This window comes from Chlorocebus sabaeus, chromosome 18, assembly GCF_047675955.1.
Source record: "Chlorocebus sabaeus isolate Y175 chromosome 18, mChlSab1.0.hap1, whole genome shotgun sequence".
In the NCBI taxonomy this organism is placed as follows: domain Eukaryota; kingdom Metazoa; phylum Chordata; class Mammalia; order Primates; family Cercopithecidae; genus Chlorocebus; species Chlorocebus sabaeus.
Window position 1 is genome coordinate 13,866,009 of NC_132921.1, and position 21,306 is coordinate 13,887,314.

Consider the following 21,306-nt stretch of genomic DNA (forward strand, 5'->3'; position numbering starts at 1 on the left):
TCACATCCTAGAAGGCTACATATATTTTTATTTGTTTTAATTAATTAATGAGACCTGAACCAATTATTGTTTATGTGGCTCTTCTTCCTAAACTCTAACAGTTGCGCATTAAACTATTAAAGACTATAACATCCCATCAAACTTTAAATGGGCTTTATGTGCAATGACATTTTACAGAAATAGGATTAGATGTTTAATTCAAAATAACAACTGTTAAAACACTGTATAATTTTGTCAACAAATCTATTATGTGTGAAATGCAACCACTTCAGGATATTTAGGGAAAATACTTATAAATATTTTAAATGGAGGTACAGTTAAAACTGAACTCCTCTAAAGCTTAATTATTTGTAATTTCTATTGAATCCTTATCTGAATACCAATCTACAAAGTAGTATAATGTTTTTGGAAACTTTTGAACTCAAAATTAAAATATTCTCATCTTTGCCATATAATTATGGCAAACTTCATTGATATCTCATCAAAGTCTTCAGGAATATACATGCAATGATAAGCCATTACTGTACCCTAGTTATTATTACTCTTTAATTTTTATTATTAATTATTTCCATGTAGATGAGATACGCTGAGTATTTCAAAGTCTTCTTTCATTGTGGAGGTGGAGGTCATTTTTCAGTTTTTGTTTTTTTTTTTAATGGGGGAAATTTGTAACTTGGCTTTCTTCGATGCACAATCTAAAAGCATATTAGAACTACTATATTTTACTTTTGTTTTACGTGTATATATATAAAACATATATAATATGAAAAATATAATATATAATAAATACATATGATGTAATATATCACATATATACATACATACATAGATATGTAATATATAATAAAACATACATGTATATTACATATATGTTACATATGTTATAAAATATGTAATGTATTATAAAATGTAAAATATATGTCATATATAATGTATTGTATGTATGTTTTACATTATATATATATATATAAAAAATCTTTTGGATTCCTGATTCCAGATTCCAGTTTTCAGAAGTCTTTCAGATTTGCCAAAAGAATTAAAAGTCTATCTACTATATAGACTTTACTCTTTATCAAATGTACTTTTTAAAAAACAAAAACATTTGTTAAATATCAAGTCAAGTAATTGTAGTAAAATGAACAGATTTGCAAGCAACACCTGTGACGTAAGAAAGAGATCAATACTAGTCTAGGCTGAAGATGTGTTTTAATTTATTTCATAGAAAAAAAAGATTCACAATCATTAATTTTTACCCCACTTATTTGCATTTCTCTTCATTTCCCAAATGGCTTTTGACATTATTTTAAAGTCATTAATCTATTAACATTCTTTTTTGACATGAGAATGAGTGACGTGTGTTTACAGTTAGCATCCATCAATTGAAATCTAAAGTCAAGTTACATTTTTTTTTTCTATCTCCACTGAGTTGAATCTTAAATACAGGAATATACTATTTTAAAAGTTGTTCAGTATTATATATTGGCTATATAGGGCATGCACTGAATAAGACATCTTATTGCTTAAAGACTATTATGTAACACTGTTATGTAGACAGAATAAAAACACTAAGGTATACTTTCCTTTTGGTTCAGGTATTCTATTACTAGGAGCAAAGTGTTCAATATCGATGATAATGGTACAATCACTACAACTAACTCACTGGATCGGGAAATCAGTGCTTGGTACAACCTAAGTATTACAGCCACAGAAAAATGTAAGTACTCATTTGAGATCCAATACAGTTGTTTGCATATTTCGTAAATAATTACACAATTTCTATACATGGAGACAAGGCTGCTTTAAAATGTTGTTGGAATTATTTAAATGACATTCAATGTAAATGTGTGTACTTGTGTATTTTATTAGTTTTATTAACATCTGCTTATTACTATTATTCCAGCTTATTTATGTGCTTACCACTAAATACCTTCTAAACTGTTATTTTCTAATTATAACAGTAAATAGTTTTTCATACCAACGTAAATTGAGGAAACCACAAAATATAAGTGAAATTCACCTGAAATTCTGCTTGTTTATTTAGGCAGATGGTTTCGTTTTCGGTTTGTAAATTATTCTGATTTACCACTTAGATATTGTCCTTAAAATTATGAATCAGTGACTCATGCAATTATATTGTTTAAATCTTAAAGAAATCAATATAACACAATATAAAATATCAAAGTCATTTCCATTACTTAGTCAATAGATTTAGAATTGTAAAGTATTAAAATTGTGAATAGAAAATATTCTCAGATGCATCTTATAGCTGGTTTTACATAGAATTTTAATGATCGTGGTTCCTTTCTTCACTCTTTGTTGAGGCGGGAAGCATATATTTCTGTTTTCCTTACTTTGTTAGGCAGATGGCAGGTGATATGGTGGAGTGGAAGGCATCTCCGCGTGTTTTTTGCAATACAATGAACAGTTCTATGGAAACACTGTAGGAGAGCTGGAATCTGGGTTTTCAAGGTTCCATTTAACTAAACCATAAAACGAAGCAAATGTTACAATGGAATAAATGCCCACTGCACTAGAGGAAATGTCAAGGCTTCTCATGTCAGAGAACGCAAAGATGTTTATTTTAAATGCAGCTTTTATTCTTCGCTTATTTCTGAGAGCAATTTTTTTTTTTTTTTCATTTTAAGGAAAAACTTGCTGGAACGAGCTTTTATAACACTGGATAACAAATTTTCATTTTTTTCTTTCTCTAACATTTTTTAAAATTCTACATCATTAAGCCCATTTTAGATCTATTTGAGGAAAATATGTGTAACTGCCATTTTTTTACTACCATGAAATCAATACTGAACCAAAAATAATTAGGCTTGACCATTTAAGCTTCAATAGCAATATAAACAAACCACCTAACCAGTGGAAAACAGGGCATTACATACAACTGTTTAAAAAATCACCTGGCTGCATCTGCTAACTCCCTTGAAAAGCGTTCACCATAACAATTATACTGATTATGGGAAAGAGATGTTCCATTTGAACATTTTTTTTTCCAGCAAATGAAGTTCATTGTGCTTAGTCTCTTTTCTGGAAAGCTTCCCCAATTAAGCACAATGCTATTTATCAGTATGCCAGCTAAGTGAATAAAACTACTAACTATTTTAAAGTGAAGCTGTGAAGTTTTATACTTATTTTGTACAGTAATACCACAGATTTAATTTGAACTTAATTTCAAGCAAAGTTTAGGAACACAAAGATAAAAACATTAAATGAATTTCTTATTAATTTTCTGTCAGTTTATTCACAACTGAATTATGTTATAGAATTTAATTACTTAAGCAAAAAGATATTCTGTGATGATGTATGTGCTAAAACCATAACAAATATGAACCTTAATTTTCTGATTAATTTCTTCTTGAAATCTTTAGAAATATCTTTTCATTTTTAAATGTTCCATTAATCTATTTTCATCCTAAATGTCACACAGTAGAGAAAAGTCTCAAAATGATAAATACTAATGGTTGCTGTATTTCTTAAAGGCCATGGATGTGTGTGTGTGTGTGTAATAAATCCTAGAAATTTTAATTTTTAATTAATTGAAAATTACAATTTCTATCTTAATCATAACTGTTATTGTTGGGAAAATACAAAGTACAGGCAAAATCTCATCTCAGGCCAGAAAACCTCTCCTCAAAGGTAGAACAGAGATAAAAATTTTATTACTGGAAAACATTAAAACGCAATGTGATGTGCATCATAGGAAATCTAAGAGATTGCCAAAATGGAAAGAAATCTCACCTTTTTATGTAGTTGAGCAGATACAATCCACTATTTACATGTTCTCAAGTTAAACGTTATCTAGACGTTCAAGTATGAGGACTTAGCACTATTTGTCACATAGAATTCATTCTATCTTCACTGGGTAGTTGGAGTGACTGCCTATGTTTGCTAAGTGGTTTTATCCAAAGGATAACTTAACTTTTCATGTCTTTATGACAAGAGGTAGTTGTGCAACTTAGTACAAGATCGTTGCTAAAATGGGTCTCCTATCCTTCCACAAAAACTAGGATATAGGGATGCCATATTCCTTGAAGATTACATTTCAAAGAAATGGTCACCATTACTTGAGAAATACAATCCTGGATCCTAAAGCTTCCAGGAAACTTATTGAACTTTTGAAAGATTTCCATACACTTCAAAAAGAAAATGAAAAAACTTACATACAAAGCTTTTTTCCCCCCCTCTCTTTCTCTTTCTCTCTCTCGCTCTGTGTGTGTGTGTATGAATGCTCTGAGAAAAGGAAGGAAAGAAAAAAGATTTTCTCTTGCTTTCAACAAGAACCAGGCCTCTAATTTTTAATTTGTATTGTTCTTTCAAATTATCATTACAAATAGTACGTGTATTTTCAATAAAAACACTAAGACAAACTAAAGAATCCCACCTCTATACCCTTTAATTGTATGCACCTTTCCCATAGCTTTCTTTCTTTCTTTCTTTTTTTTTTTTTTTTTAAGAAAAAGAGAAGTCCTGTGTGATGACTTATGCCTGTAATTCCAGCACTTTAGGAGGCCAAGGTGGGTGGATAACCTGAAGTCAGGAGTTCGCGACCACCGTGGCCAACATGGCAAAACCCTGTCTCTACTAAAAATACAAAAATTAGCCAGTCCTGGTGGCATGTGCCTGTAGTTTCAGCTACTAGGGAGTCTGAGGCAGGAGAATTGCTTAAGCCTAGGAGGTGGAGGTTGCAGTGAGCTGAGATCCTGCCACTGCACTACAGCCTGAGAGAGAGAAAGATTAACAACAATAAAACTACACAATATAATAGCTGCAACTTACTTTTTTCAATACACAAAATACATGTCTGGTTAGTAGATATAACAAAACAATCATATTTAATATTCATTGTTCAGTTATGTGCTAAGTAGTCTTAATTGCTTTATGTATGTTAACCAATTTATGTAATTGCTTCATGTAATTTACATAATTGCTTTATGTATATGTTTAATCTTAACAACAGCCTATAAGGCAGTTAATACTATCACGCCCATTTTTCAGAATGCCAACTGAGGCATTCTGGTTAAGTATTTTTCTCAAATTGAGAACCAAGATTCAAACTCAAGTCATCCAATTTTAAGCTCACAATAAAAATGTGTTACATTGACTTACTCTTTTATCTGAGACAGGGTTTCACTCTGTAGCCCAGGCTGGAGTGCAGTAGCCCGATCACAGTTCACTGCTGCCACAACCCCCTGCTCACGCGATTCTCCCACCTCAGCCTCCCAAGTAGCTGAGACTACAATGTACACTACTACACTCAGCTAATTTTTTGGATTTTTATTAGAGACGAGGTCTCATTATATTGCTCAGGCTGCTCTAGAACTCCTGAGTTCAAGTTATCCTCCTGCCTTGGCCTTCCAAAGCACTGGGATTTAGAGGTGTGAGTCACCATGCCTGGCCAGACTCACACATTTTTAATAAATCCACATAATGTCATAGTCCAGTTGTAATTTAGTCTCCCTAATTCTTTTTCGTTGTACATTTGAGTCATTTATATAATTTGGATGTGATGCAAATAACTCTGGAATGTATTTAAGTGGATCATTTACTCAAATACTGATACCTTAGACTGTAGCTTAACAGATTGGGTCACAAATATGTGTAGTTTAAATTTCATTATCGATTGCTAGAGTCGGTTTACACTGTTATTTTTCAGCCCTCAGTCATCACTGGGTGCTGTTTTATCACATATGACACAAATGGCACGGGCTTAACCATCATTCTTCTTACCTGTGGTGAGAGGCTGTGTGAAGGTTATGATAGCGCAATGTGTCTCAACTGCAGGCCATTTGGCCCAACACTTCTGCTGCCAGCTTCAACCAGGGCACACTGACAATGTCTGAACACAGTCTGGATTGACACACTGGGGTAGGAGGGATGCTGCAGACATTTGGGGAATAGAAGTCAGGGATGCCGCTAAGCATCCTACAATGCACAGGAGAATCCCCCAAAACTAGGAATTATCCAGTCTAAAATATTAATAGTGATGGCAGTGAGAAAGTCTGCTATCAGATAAATTGAATTTTCTCTCCTGTGAATTCTTAGTTCATACTTTTTTCTGAAATGTCTTTTTTTTACATCAAGTTGAAGGATTTAAATGTTTTTATCACAATTTCTTCTCATTATGTTTTTTGGATTTTTTGGCTCACTTAGAAAATCTTCTCAATTCGATGTTTATATAAAAACTTTATTTAGATTTTTTATAACGATTTTACTTTAAAATATATTTAGATTCTAATTATTTGTTTTTAAAAGCTATACTCTAAATTTCAGTGGTTCACAGAATTATTTTTGTTATAGCACTGCAGCTATAACCTTACACATGTAATTTAACTGTAATTTTTGAAACTAAATGGTTTATCAACTTTTTTGTCAGTAAAATTGGGGAGGATAATAATCCATGTATTGATCAAGATTAAATGAGTTAATACAAAACTTTAAAACTTTAAATGGTTCCTGGACTCTTGCAAGCTCTCCGTATACCCTTATTTTACTTTATCTTTTTACTACTTTTTCTCATCACTTATTACAGCCCATGGCAAGTACAATGCACCCAATAAATATTGCTTGGTTTGAATATATTAGCACAGAATTTTTTTCTAGGATCTATTGCTGAGAAATAGGTGAATCATATAGATATCCTGTCCTCAGATTGCTTTTTTCAAGTAAAATAAAAATATACCATATAGCCTCTAATGTAATTTTAATGATGTATCTTCTAAAGACATATTAAAATATGTTAGATTTTTATTATATATATTCAAATTGCAGACAATATAGAACAGATCTCTTCAATCCCAGTGTATGTGCAAGTTCTTAATATCAATGATCATGCTCCTGAGTTCTCTCAATACTATGAGACTTATGTTTGTGAAAATGCAGGCTCTGGTCAGGTAAGGACTCGTTGTAAATTTCAAAGTCTAAACCATATATCATTGTTTCATAATATGTAATTATTTCATATATTATACAATATTGTTATATAATACATATCATTAACATATTTAATATTCATATATTATAATTTATATAATTATTGTAATTCTATAATATACAAATTATATATAAATTAATCTTTATAATATATAATTTTTGTTATGCATTCATCTTATTTAAAACATCAAAAATTAATTTTATTCTATTTATATTAATTACATGCTTTTATGTTGTGAGCTTTGTATAATATTTTATTTTAATTTTTAAAAACATGCAAATTTCAAGTTTTCTACTTTCAAATTCCTCAAATGTTTTTAAAAATCTGCTAACGATAGTGATTCAGTAGTTTACTTTTATAGTATATTTATTATTCAGTAGTTCATTTATACTTTGTCAAACAAGAAAAAAATTCTATAGGTTACATAGTCACATTTAAGTTTCTTTTTATTTTTTTATTCATCATGCAGGTACAGGTAAAATGAAATATAAGCATAAACATATGGAGGGAAAATATGCCAAAATGTTTTTTCATAGCATTTAATCACTATACCAGGTATAGCAACACAAATAAAACTGAGTTTTATACAAATTACTAGATATGTAAACATTTGTGAGAACATACTCATTTTGAAATACATTATCATTACTTCACAATTTATTTCACACACTTTCTTATCTGCTGCTCACTGTTTTATTTGTAAAATGTGAAACTTAAATTAGAATGTTATTTGTGTACTTCTAAGCTCCAGTACATAATAAACTAACATAATTATGAGGTTTCTTAGAGCACATAGAAGACTATTAAATACCACAGGCTGTTTTTCTTTAAAAAATGTCCAATAATGTTCAAAAATTTTACAGTCTGGTGTTCATGATACTAAATAGGTATACAGACACTATCAACTCAGTTATTCTAAGTAGCTTTGAATTTATCAACAAAGCTAGTCAGGGACCATTTGGAGTTTACAAAAGCAGAAATTATATTTCTCTTTCAATAAATGTTAGTAACCAAAGTTATATTTGATCTTCAATTTCCTACTATGCTGAGGAATAGGCATATCTTAAGAAATAGGTACATCTTAACTTTTACTGATTATTAAACTGCAACATAGTGAAAAGTGTCAATATTTCTTGAAATGATTGTGAATTTCATTAAGCTATGTGTGTTTTTGAATATGATTTCACTGGAAATAATGATCAAATCTTGCCTATAAATATTTTCCAAAATGTTTTTGAAAGCAGTAATAGAATTGTTAAAAATATACAAATGACTTAAAAAATTTAAAGCACTCATTTCTAATGGGTTAGAACCCAAGGATTTGGGGACAGTAAAAGGTGGATATAAAAACTTCAGAGGCTCTCTATTGTGTTGCACTTTCCCTAGAACTAAAATTGAACTGTTTTAGAAATGTATGGACATACAGTATAGGATAGAAGAGATCACAAAAACAGAATGAACGTGAACTTGGACCCATGGCTCCTCCAGAAATTCGGCTTAGACATTTTTCTTCAAACCTGGTGCTATAAGTAGATTATATATTTATAAATTGGATGTATCTAATATTCTCAAGAATTTCAAACACATCTGGTTACTTAGACACATTGACCAATATAACAAACAACTTTAAAATAATAACATGTAAATCTAATAAATGATACTTTAAATGTGGCATGCCAGTTTTCTTAAAATACAAATAATTTTTGACATGATGAATTTTATAATTTTCTAATAAATGTATATTAAATTTACATATTAGATGTAACATATTTCTAGAATTATTATAACTAAAATTATGGTTTATATTTATGATTATATTTCATATTTTGAGTACTAGTATAGTAAATTATTTCATTCATTTCATGTACATGTGAAGTGTACATATGAATGTATTTAGATTATCCATTGATTAGATAGCCTGTTTTTAAACTTCAAAAAAAATAGGCTTAATTTGCTGTATCTTCTATACACCTATTTCTGTAAATGTCCCATGTGGTAAGTATGTTAACTGAACAAAGTTTTGTGTTTTTTATATATATATATTTTTTTTATTTTTTATTTTTTTTTATTTTTAGTTTTTGAGCTGGAGCTTCGCTCTTGTTACCCAGGTTCGAGTGCAGTGGCATGATCTTGGCTTACTGCAACCTCCCTGTCCCGGGTTCAAGCGATTCTCCTGTCTCACCTCCCGAGTAGCTGAGATTACAGGCGAACACCACCATACCTGGCTACTTTTTTTTCGTATTTTTAGTAGAGATGGGTTTTTGCCATGTTGGGCAGGCTGGTCTCAAACTCCTGATCTCATGATCCGCCTGCCTCGGCCTCCCAAAGTGATAGGATTACAGGCGTGCGCCACCACTCCTGGCCGTTTCTGTTTAACATTTTTGTATTTTCCTCAATATATAACTAGATTTATGACAGCAGAGACTCTTGATGATTTTATCCATAGTTATATATGTATGCACATACAGTGATTATAATATGAAAAGTATTCAATTCTATGCTTTCAGAAAAATATATTTTACATGCAACCTGGAAAAACAATTTTACATGTTTTGTAAATATGATAAAATAAGCAAAAATGACAATGCTAACCATATGGATATAGTTCAAAAGAGAATTAGTAAGTAGTATTTGTTAGTTATACTAAAAAACTCAATATATATATATGTATATGTGAGTGCACCAATATACAATAGGTATTTTAAAATTTTTATTTGTAATTCATTCAATTTTTAAGTTGCCATACACATATACATACATACATATATGTACACACACACAAACACACCCCTATATATATACACACACACACACACACACATATATTTATATATACAGTAATAAAACTAATACTTGGAAAACATCCCTGATGTTGAAGTTATCTTTATAACACTTATTCAAATATTGCTGGACACATATACGCAGTGAAAATAGAAATGAAACTAAAAGATGGTGTGCCAGTCCTCTTTTGTATCTTTTCCAAAGTTGATGTAATACTTTGAGCAACACAATTTTAAAAAAGAAGAATGATGAAATAGTGTAGATGTATTCAATTATTGTCATCTTCACACAAACTTTCATTACACAAATTTTCAAATTACATGTCTTTTAAATGTAGATGTGGAAAAAAATTATGAGAAATGATGAAATAACTCCTTGGATGATGACATAATCACGAAAATGTTTAAGACAACTATCTTGACAATATTCAAGGCATTTAAAACCACCATGTTACTAAGTTTCCATAATGTATCAATATTTGTTTATTCTTTAACAACCTGTATAACAACCACAAAAATGCAATACCATTATCTACAAATAGAACTGATCGAAAGGAAACTCAAATGCTAATGTTTATTGCAATGTATTGTAAAAGTATTCTCAGTTTTAAACTCTACTGAGGAAAAGAAATATCTATCGGGTGTAATGGCATAGAGTTTTCTTGTGCCCTGTTTAAAGTATAAGTGTAAAACTTTATGGAAAAAGCTATGAAATAAAATACAGTTTATAAATTTACATATATGTATACTACGATTCAAAAGTTTAGGTAACTTAGGTAACCTTCTCAACATCATATAATGTAGCAATATGTAAGACAGAATTAAAATTTATGTCTGTCTCCAAGAATGATAGTGATTTTAACCCCGTATTCCATGCTAATCATAAAGACTAGCTCTCTTTATGCGCACAATTAAAAATGTGAAAAACAGCTTTTTCTGTTTCTCTATTCAGAAAGAATGCTATTTACGATTTTAAGGGCAAAAATAAAAGGAAGGTCAATTTGACTGATCCCAAACTCCTTCCTGGGATATGCATTCCTCAAACGGAAAATAAGGGACGTTGGTCAGCCCTATTTCACAATTTTCCTTAAGGAGTAATGTCACACATCATGAAACAATTATTTTGGAACATGCAGATGTCACTATCAAATTCTGGAAGTCTGTCTCCATCCTATAAGCATCTGAAAAAATGATACATGGCTACCTGTCATGTTCCTCCACTTAAATCCAGGGAGAAGCCAACAATTTCCTCTCACTCTGCTGTACACATGATAGTTTATGAATTGAAATCAGTGGACATATGGTTTGAGTGCTGTCAATGTATATAACATTATAGTAGATACTTTCTCATATATTAAGATTCCTTGTTTTAATAATCTAGGAATTATGGCTATCACAAGCACATGACTGTCGTGTTTCCTCCAATATTGGTCATAGAATTAGACTGACTTGGGTTCAGGTTTCTGATTTGAAATTCACTAGGTAGGTTGCTGTTCATACAATTAAAACCAAACACCTAACATTAATATATGCCTCCCAAAGTGCCACTAAAACTTTTTAAAGTGTTGTTAATCTCTTACTCCTTTCTAGAAGTGAAATATTAATGTATGAATACTAAAACCAATGAAGCAATCTCTAAAAAAAAAAAAAAAATGCTTTCAAAGATAATAAAGCATAGCTCATGTAACTGAAATGGTGTGCATGTGAACCATAATTATTTTAATGCAATATCTCTGTATAAGTAGTTTTTTAAAATTATTACAAAGGGTAGTAAAAGTTATTTGATTAGGTTCACTGTAATCTTAACAATAATATTAAGTGGTGCCGATAAGGAAACTCACAAGAGCATTCTATTTAGAAGTAAACAGAGAAACTGTTTAAAAGCAAGGAAGTTAATCAGCAAAATAAGGAAATGTCTACACCATTAGAACACAAATTGTTAAATATATGTGTCAGATAAATTAAATAATGTAAATTCTGGATTAAGCCAAGAGAAAATCCAAAACCAGTATATACTTTCTTAGATTTCAAGCAGGGAACTTGGTGGCACAAACAAAATAGAAAAACGCTTTGACAGCTCTCCACCTTACAATGAGAACAAGATAATAAAGAGAAAGGTGGTACCTTCTTTTTTTTTTTTTGAGACGGAGTCTCTCTCTGTCACCCAGTCTGGAGTGCAGTGGCTGGATTTCAGCTCACTGCAAGCTCCGCCTCCCGGGTTCACGCCATTCTCCTGCCTCAGCCTCCTGAGTAGCTGGGACTACGCCGGGCACCTTCTTTGATATAATCTCAGCCTGAGATCTCTGAAAGAGAATTGCTAAAAATAAAATTGGGGCAGAAAAAAACATGAAGGACATGCAATTTAGAGAATGTTGGTAAGAAATAAAAAGCTTCTTTATACCAGAGACTAAAAGAAGAGTATATGTTTAGGATGATAGATTCGTCATGGATTTGTTTCTATTAAGAAACCCAAAACGAAGTTCACTGTTTCCACTTGCCTAGAGTACTCTTTATTTTTATTTTTTAAAATATATTTTAATTAACAAATACAAATAGTACATATTTATGGTACATGATGATGTTTATATATATACACAAACACAAACACATATATTGTGAAATGACTAAATCAAGTTAACATATGCATTACCCATATACTTGTTTTTGTGGAGAGAACACTTAAAATCTACTCTCAGAAATTTTGAAGTATACGATATGTTGTTATTAAACCACAGTCAATTGTTATTAGCTATATACAATTGATCTCTTAAACTTATTTTTCTTGTCTAACTGAAATTTTGTATTCTTTGTCCACACTACTCTTTAAAAAGGACCAGGCTTCTTCAAAGTTCCAAAGCAGCAGCACGATAATTATTTTTCAAAATATTTACCAGTGCCCATGCATGTGTGCGCACACACGCACAAGTTAGAAAAAAGGAAAAATAAAGAAAAAAAAAATCTACATCAGAAAAGGAATTATTAAAAGGGCAAAGAATGTTTAGAAAAATAGATCCTGACACATTCATGTCAGTTTCTGTGTACTTTAGACAACATACTAGTCTTTGATTGCTTACATGGTTTCTAGTACAGCAATATGTTCTGGGCTCTGTCACTGATCAATTTATTGCTTCTTGGTGCACATTCATGCCTCAGTACCTGCTTGACAAGGTCCTGCGCTGTGCACAGGAATTGCGCCCCCCAACCCGCCGCCCCCACCGCGGGAGAGCTTTTCTCCTTTACAGTGAGTGCAAGGTTGAGCCTTGTCAGTAGAGGGCGATGGATGAACATTGCAGGAGAAGACTTCTCTTCCTAGATCCAGTGCGTGGCATCTTTGCTTTTCCCTTTGTCCTGCTGCATGGTCAGCTCTCTGGACATGTGGGGATTTGTGTGGTGCTTTGCGCCAGACACACATACAGACCCTAATATACCAAATGTACAGGCACCTGGCAACCAGAAACTGCAACCTGGGCTCATGACGACTGCCTTGAGACCCACCCCCCGCCGCCAGTGTAAACACACTGTGCTCCAGACCTGGCAACGCAGTACGCGCCAAGTCCTGCATTTTTATCCTCCAGCCCACTGGTATCCTGGAGGGTGGTTTCTTCTTTCCTGAAGAATGTGGGTTAGAATGTGAACCCAGGCAACCTGTGAACGTCTCCCATAGGGTGTGCTGCAGCTGCACCTCCTCCAAGGAGGGCTGAAGCTGGTCCCAGGGAGAAGACTTTCCGCCCACGCTTGTCTGTCCTCTGATATTTTCTCAGAGCGTCAGGATACCCTTTAGATTTCTCCTTACATCTTTATGGTTGCTCTGATGTTATAGTTTACACGTCTATTAGAATTCCTCCTTTCAAATGATCACGTGGTTTTGTCTCTCTGTTGCACCGCGGCTGATACGGAGCCAGGCCTTTCACATTTCCTGTCCTAGATATGGAATCAGTCATTTCCCAAGATTCTGTGATCCGTTTTAGTGAGGAATTGCAGAAAATACAGATAGAATTGTCAGTAAATAAAATTGAAAAACCTGTCCAATTAATCCCTACGTTTTCTCTTTTATTTTTAATAATGATAAAGACAGCATTAAAGAAAACTTCATCTCATTTTGATTTTTGTGATTTTTAATTTTTTTCAGCTATTTTAATTTGTACATTTATAAATGAATGTTTTAGGAAAAGGTATCACAATTTTTCAGAGTTTATTTTAATTGTAACTATTAAAAACTATTTATAGGTAATTTTTTTTCTATCAAATTGCTACAATCTTACATATAGTTCAGCACTTGTTTCCAGATATCCCTACAGAAAGTTGTTAAATGATTTCCCTTTTTAAGGCCAAAATATTTTAAATGTCTAATAAATACATAAATCCTAGGAATAGCACAGAACTCTTTAAGCTTAAATGTGTTTGAATTAATATGAAACATATTAAAAAGTAATTATACCAAAAAGAAGATAATGTATATATATGATAAAATGTATTATATATTAAAAGAAAAAGGATAAAAAATCAAATTGTAAAAAAAAGTTTGAAAGTTTTGTAAAACATTAATAATCGTTTCTACTACAAATAACCAGCCAGGCATGGTGGCTCACACCTGTTATCTCAACACTTCAGGAGGCCAAGTCAGGTGGATCACCTGAGGTCAGGGGTTCGAATCCAACCTGGTCAAAATGGAGCAACCCCATCTCTACTAAAAATACAAAATTAACTGGGCATGATGGTGCATGCTTGTAAACCCAGCTACTTGGGAGGCTGAGGCAGGAGAATCACTTGAACTTGGGAGGTGGAGGTTGCAGGAAGCTGACATCATGCCATTGCACTCCAGCGTAGGTAACAAGAGTGAAACTCTGTCTCAAAACAAGGCCGAGCGCGGTGGCTCACGCCTGTAATCCCAGCACTTTGGGAGCCCAAGGCAGGTGGATCATGAGGTCAGCAGATCGAGACCATTCTGGCCAATATGGTGAAATCCCGTCTCTACTAAAAATACAAAAAAATAGCCAGGCGTGGTGACAGGCACCTGTAGTTCCAGTTACTCAGGAGGCTAAGATAGGAGAATGGCGTGAACCCAGGAGGTGGAGCTTGCAGCGAGCTGAGATCACACCACTGCACAGCCTGGGCGACAGAGCGAGACTCCATCTCAAAACAACAAAACAAAACAAACAAAAACAAAACAGAACAAATAACTACATAAACCGTGTAACTTTTTGGCAAACTAATACATTTTAATTAAAAATGAAGGCAGGCAGGGGGTGATGGCTGACACCTGTCAACCCAGCACTTTGAGAGGCTGAAGCCAGAGGAGCACTCAAGTGCAGGAGTTCAAGAGCAGCCTGGGCCACACAATGAAATCCTGTGTCTACAATTTTTTTTTTAATTAGTAGAATGAGTAAAACGTAGAATTTTAAAACAATATGAAATTCTCCAAATGTGTTTCAATGAAGATATGTAGATCTTAAAATTATGTTGTATTATATACAATATTTTCTTTATTCTTTTGAAAAAAATTGTTTATCTACAAAAATAATTGATAACTTTTACATGATGGATTTATTTGTATATTTTGGAGATTGCTTAGCTGTGCTACAGCATCAGAAAACAAAACAAACAAACCAAAAAAAAAACGTTATTTTCTTCCAGCTACTTGTCATTCTTGGCCTCAGGATGGCCAGAGTTTAAAAAAGATAGGTGTTTAATAACTGAGGCTGCTCTATTTTTCTTTCCACTGGAACTGTCTACCACATTTCTCACGTTTTTGTTTGTTTGTTTGTTTTTTGTTTATTGTTTGAAACAGAGTCTGGCTGTGTCGCCCAGGCTGGAGTGCAGTAGTGCGATTCCCACTCATTGCAACCTCTGCCTCCCAAGTTCAAGTGATTCTCCTGCCTCAGCCTCCTGACTAGCTGGGATTACAGGTGCCCACCACACTCAGCTAATTTTTGATAGTTTTAGTAGAGATGGGTTTTCACCATGTTAGCCAGGATGGTCTCAATCTCCTGACCTTGTGATCCTCCTGCCTCGGCCTCCCAAAGTGCTGGGAGTGAGTCACCGCACCTGGCCCTCATTTACTCTTAAGAAATACACAGTACACAGCTTTCCGATGATAGCTGAGTGCATCTTTTTGAATTTCATGGATTTGCCTCTTTTACCCTTTGAGAAAAATGAGCAGGATAGCAAAATAAGTGTTTTTCTTTTTATGTATTCTTTACATTTTTGGTTTTTGTTTCTTTGTTAGGTTTTGTTCCCATGTTTTTGAAAGGTAAAGTGGTCCTTTTTTTTTTTTTTTTTTGAGACGGAATTTCGCTGTCTCCCAGGCTGGAGTGCAGTGGTGCGATCTCAGCTCACTGCAAGCTCCGCCTCCCGGGTTCACGCCATTCTCCTGCCTCGGTCTCCCGAGTAGCTGGGACTACAGGCGCCTGCCACCACGCCCGGCTAATTTTTTGTATTTTTAGTAGAGACGGGATTTCACCGTGTTAGCCAGGATGGTCTCGATCTCCTGGCCTCGTGATCCGCCCGCCTTGGCCTCCTAAAGTGCTGGGATTACAGGCGGGAGTCACCGCGCCTGGCCGGCAAAGTGCTTCTTTAGAGAGGATTGAATAAACGTTTGTTTTCTAGTGTTAAGTTCCTGGCATTGTATGGGCTGATTGGTATTCTTGATTATTGTCTAAAAATCACATGTATAGGAAGCTGTGAGGTGTAATTCAAATATGTTTCCCCTTATGTGAGAATGAAACATCAAAAACAACAAGCTAAAATAATGAAAACATTACACAGCGCAATAGCTGAAGATCTCTATCACTCATCCACACTTCCCCGATTAGATGATAAGATCCTAACCATGCTGCATACTAATCTCCTCATTTCAAATATAATAATACAACTTCTGCTCTACAATCTCTATTTTCTAAGGATTTTGTAAAGATAAAAAACAAATAAGAAAGTAAGTAAAAGAGGACTGTGTTAAAGTAGTTTTGTCAATATTAACAGTGACAGTTAAGGGTCATGTCATACATTACAAGTTCTTAACATGGGGTTCATTCTCTTCTAAAGAGATTTGAATGAGCTATACGGTGTCTGTGTACACTTGATATTGTACAGAAACAACATTGTCAATGTCTGTTGGAGATGAGGGTGGAGCAGGTTAATAATGTTGTTCATCAGATGTTTAAGGGAGTCAAATTAACAGAGTAAAACACAAAAGTTAAGAACTCCAATATAAACATATTATAGAGGTTGATTTTTTTGTTTTGTCATCATATGCGTGTGATATTAATAATGTACTACAGGTACATAAGATGTAAACATTGGTTTTGCTGAATGAAGGGTTTGAGAGACTCCATGCACAAGTTTTACATTTTCTTGTGAATCTATAATCATTTCAAAATGCAGGGTTTTTTTAAAAAAAGTCATTAGACTGGAATTAAAGAAAATGAAATAATGTAAGAAAAAAATAAAAGAGGATTAAAACAATGATTCTTAATATTACTGAGGATATGTCACAGAGAAGCTTCTAAGGAATATTTTTGGTCAAGATATTTGTATAATTGAGTTTCAAAGTTACAATTAATTTTCATGTTATTTAAACTTTCCTAAAAATATAGAAAGTTAATAATGCTTTGAAATCTATAAATATTTTACATATCAAGTCAAAGGAACTAAATGATACACATAAAAATGATATACACAAACTTTTCATTTGATACTAGGAAAAATTAAACGTAGGTGCGACACAGTGGCTCACGCCTGTAATCCCAGTACTTTGGGAGGCCTAGGCAGGAGGATCAGAAGTTCGAGATCAGAAGTTCTGAACCCGAGTTCAGAAGTTTGAGACCAGCCTGGCCAACATGGTGAAACACCATCTCTACTGAAAATACAAAAATTAGCTGGGCATGGTGGTGGGCACCTATAATCCCAGCTACTCAGGAGGCTGAGGCAGGAGAATCTCCTGAACCTAGGAGGAAGAGGTTGTAGTGAGCCGAGATTACACCATTGCACTCAAGCCTGAGTGACAAGAGTGAAACTCTGTCTCAAAAATAAATAAATAACTAGTTCAACCATTATGGAAAACAGTATGGCGATTCCTCAAGGATCTAGAACTAGAAGTACCATATGACCCAGCCATCCCATTACTGGGTATATACCCAAAGGATTATAAATCATGCTGCTATAAAGACACATGCACACGTATGTTTATTGCGGCACTATTCACAATAGCAAAGACTTGGAATCAACCCAAATGTCCATCAGTGACAGACTGGATTAAGAAAATGTGGTACATATACACCATGGAATACTATGCAGCCATAAAAAAGGATGAGTTTGTGTCGTTTTTGGGGAAATGGATGCAGCTGGAAACCATCATTCTCATCAAACTATCGCAAGAACAGAAAACCAAACACCGCATGTTCTCACTCATAGGTGGGAACTGAACAATGAGATCACTTGGACTCGGGAAGGGGAACATCATACACCAGGGCCTATCATGGGGAGGAGGGAGGGGGGAAGGATTGCATTGGGAGTTATACCTGATGTAAATGACGAGTTGATGGGTGCAGCACGCCAACATGGCACAAGTATACATATGTAACAAATCTGCATGTTATGCACATGTACCCTAGAACTTAAAGTATAATAATAAATAATAATAATAAACCTAAATTCCAGGTAATAAATATAAGACTTCAAAAGGCACACATAATACGTATAATAATGATAAAATATTATAGTCCTCAATAGATAATCAAAACTTTATGTAATATTGAAACGATAGGGTAATATAATTTAAAACAGTAATGAGAAATCAATGCCTTCTCTTACACTATTATTTCTTAGAGTTCTAAAGCTGAATTTCATACAATATATGAAGTACATATAAAATAAAGTCACTGAAAAGAAGAAAAATTATTTGAAAATATAAGGTTATGTAATGCAATGCTTCCAAATAAATGGTAGAATTATAAATTTTCCTGTAGCCACATTTAAAAATATAAAGAACACCCAGATTATGTTCATTTTAATAATATTTATTTGGTATAATACATCCAAAATATCATCTTCACTTATTTTTAATTAAAATCATTAACAGAATATTTAATATTTTATATGTATTTTTAATTTATGAAGATGATTCTTGTCTAATTTCCCACATGCTCAAACAGCTAGAGAAAATGACAGGTAAAAAGATACCTTATATCTGTCTTCTTTGGATGGATAATAAATTAATCATAGAAAATAAAAATGCCACGGTAGTCACACTGTACTCTGGAGGAATCCAAACATTTACTCAAATACCTATGTGGGTAAACAAAATGTTTGGTTTTGTTCTTAATGTGTAAGTGGCTGGGGTGGGGAAGAGAAGGAGAGAATTTTCAGCAATTTGCAAAATATTAATATAATAAATGAGCTGACATCAGGGTAATTTGCCTTGGCTAGGTGGTGCAAATAGTTACCATTTTTCAAATCAATGAGTGCCATTATCTTGACTGATATTAAATGTCTTTTTTGGAGGTAAAGTATAATATCGATAATTTTCAGATTCACTCATATCAATATTTTGTCTAAAGACATTTACCTTGTCGCCATGGAAAAATTTTTTTTCCTAAATTTCAGTGGTTGCATTTTGTGATCTTTGATTCTCTTCCTTTCACTTTTGTGTCCAAAAGTTTTCCTCAACTCATTATTTCGTCTTTTACCCACTTCTTCCTCTCGACTACGGTTCATATCCAAATAACTGTATCTCTGCCTGCTTTTTCTATTTTAAGCTGTGTGTCCGACTAACCTGAGAAAACAACTCAGATGTCCCATGGTTACACCAAATTTACTCCCTTTTTTCAGTATCCCCAGGAAAATTATAATAATATCAAGTTTGCAAGAAAAACATAAAAACATGGACATCATTTTTAATTAATTATAGTCTTTACTCTCCATATCCAATCAATCATTTGATTCTGTTGATCCCATCTCCTACATATGTCTTTAATGTATCAATTTCTCTCTATCATCATTCTTTCTACCCTAATAGGGACCTGTCTTCTCTTCTGGAGTGAACCTGACCTAAGCAGGTCTGCAGAGGGATGTTCCTGTAAAATCAAACTTTGCTTCATCCAATCTCACAGCACATATGCAGCAATGTATCAGTTTTATATATCAATTATATTTATTAGGTAAGTCTGTAGTCACGCAGTTTCAGGAGAACCAGATTTTACTGGATGGAGAGTAGTGAGGACAATATATAGCCCTTTTGAAAATGGTGAAAAAACATTACTTTGGTGACATCTTCTGGAGTTCAGCATACCCTTGCTCCAAATCATTGTGGCAAATTTAGGCAAATTTTGGGACCCAGGAGCTGTATCTTTATTTGAAGCATACTGTACCATCCTCAATTTATGAACACTGCTCAGTAATTTCCATATTGTTTCTCATTAAAAATAACACAATCCATAATTGTGATTGTTAGTGGTTTTTTTTGTATATCACATAAAGAAATGTTGATTACCAAGCAGTTGTTCATTAGGATAATGACAATAGCTTGTGGGCTAGAGTCTCCATTTCCAGACTTACATTAAGGATGTCCTCAGCAGGAGCATTCTAAAATGCAATCCTTTGCCTGGAACCATGTGATCCCAAATAAAAGTAATAATCATGTCATTTCCAAATTAGAGCCTGGGAGTGTCCCTCAGTAGAATGTTGAAACTCTTTAATATGTCCATGATGTATCCCCTGCTCATTTCCGCAGTATGATCTTCAAATTTCAGCATAGATGCAAGGTTCTCTGACCCTCCCCCCGCAATGTTTAAGTATTAAGTATTTTAGGTGGTTATAACTTTTATTATGTAATTTATGTATTCTCTACTTCCTCAATACTTTTTAAGTTTGCAATTCTGCTTGATCTTCTGCACCACTGGAATGTGAACAGTGGTGACAGAGACTAACTTTATTCATAATTGTACCACCAGGGCATAGGATTGCTTGGCATGCTGTAAGTACAAATGAAATAATGTTAAATGGATACATCTAAGATACTAATGAGATATTTTACAATTTAATATTTTGTATATACATGCTGATTTTATGTGAATTTTAAAAATATATTTGGAATATTAACTTTAAAAGGAAAATTAGAAAATACATACTGAGATAAAAATCTAGGAATGCGTATTTTCAACTGAACATAGATTTCTACAAGTTAATGGCAAAACAATTACGATATATATGACATTTAAATATATATGATGTAATTTTGTGAAAAGTCCTTTTAGAAAACTTAGAGTATCCCCAGTTCTATCCAGGTCTAAAATATTATACTATAATGACCTTTTCAACATTTTTCTTCTAATGTTTTGCTAAACAGAAAAAGACAACAAACTTACTACAGTCTAGACTTTCTTTTGGTTCTAATTCTATTAGTGTATTATTTTGCACTTTGCCTGTTTGAACAGATGTTCAACAACTTTTTTGAGTTTTGTAGATTTATTTTGTCAAAACAGGTGTAATTTAAAATCATTTACTCATTAGAGTAATATAAAACATGATGGTCTCATACCTATGTTTGTGTAATAATTTCTTGGCAATGGGAAACAATTTGCATCTTTA

At 33.2% G+C, this 21,306-nt stretch overlaps 1 protein-coding gene across 1 annotated transcript in view; it reads left to right on the plus strand.

The window, feature by feature from the left end:
* CDH19 (cadherin 19) overlaps nucleotides 1–21,306 on the plus strand; it is a 107,292-nt gene that overhangs the window by 72,208 nt on the left and 13,778 nt on the right. The window contains exons 8-9 of the mRNA XM_073006245.1: nucleotides 1,593–1,714; nucleotides 6,781–6,902. Of these exons, the coding sequence (XP_072862346.1) occupies nucleotides 1,593–1,714; nucleotides 6,781–6,902 (244 nt within the window). The remainder of the gene's footprint in view (nucleotides 1–1,592; nucleotides 1,715–6,780; nucleotides 6,903–21,306) is intronic.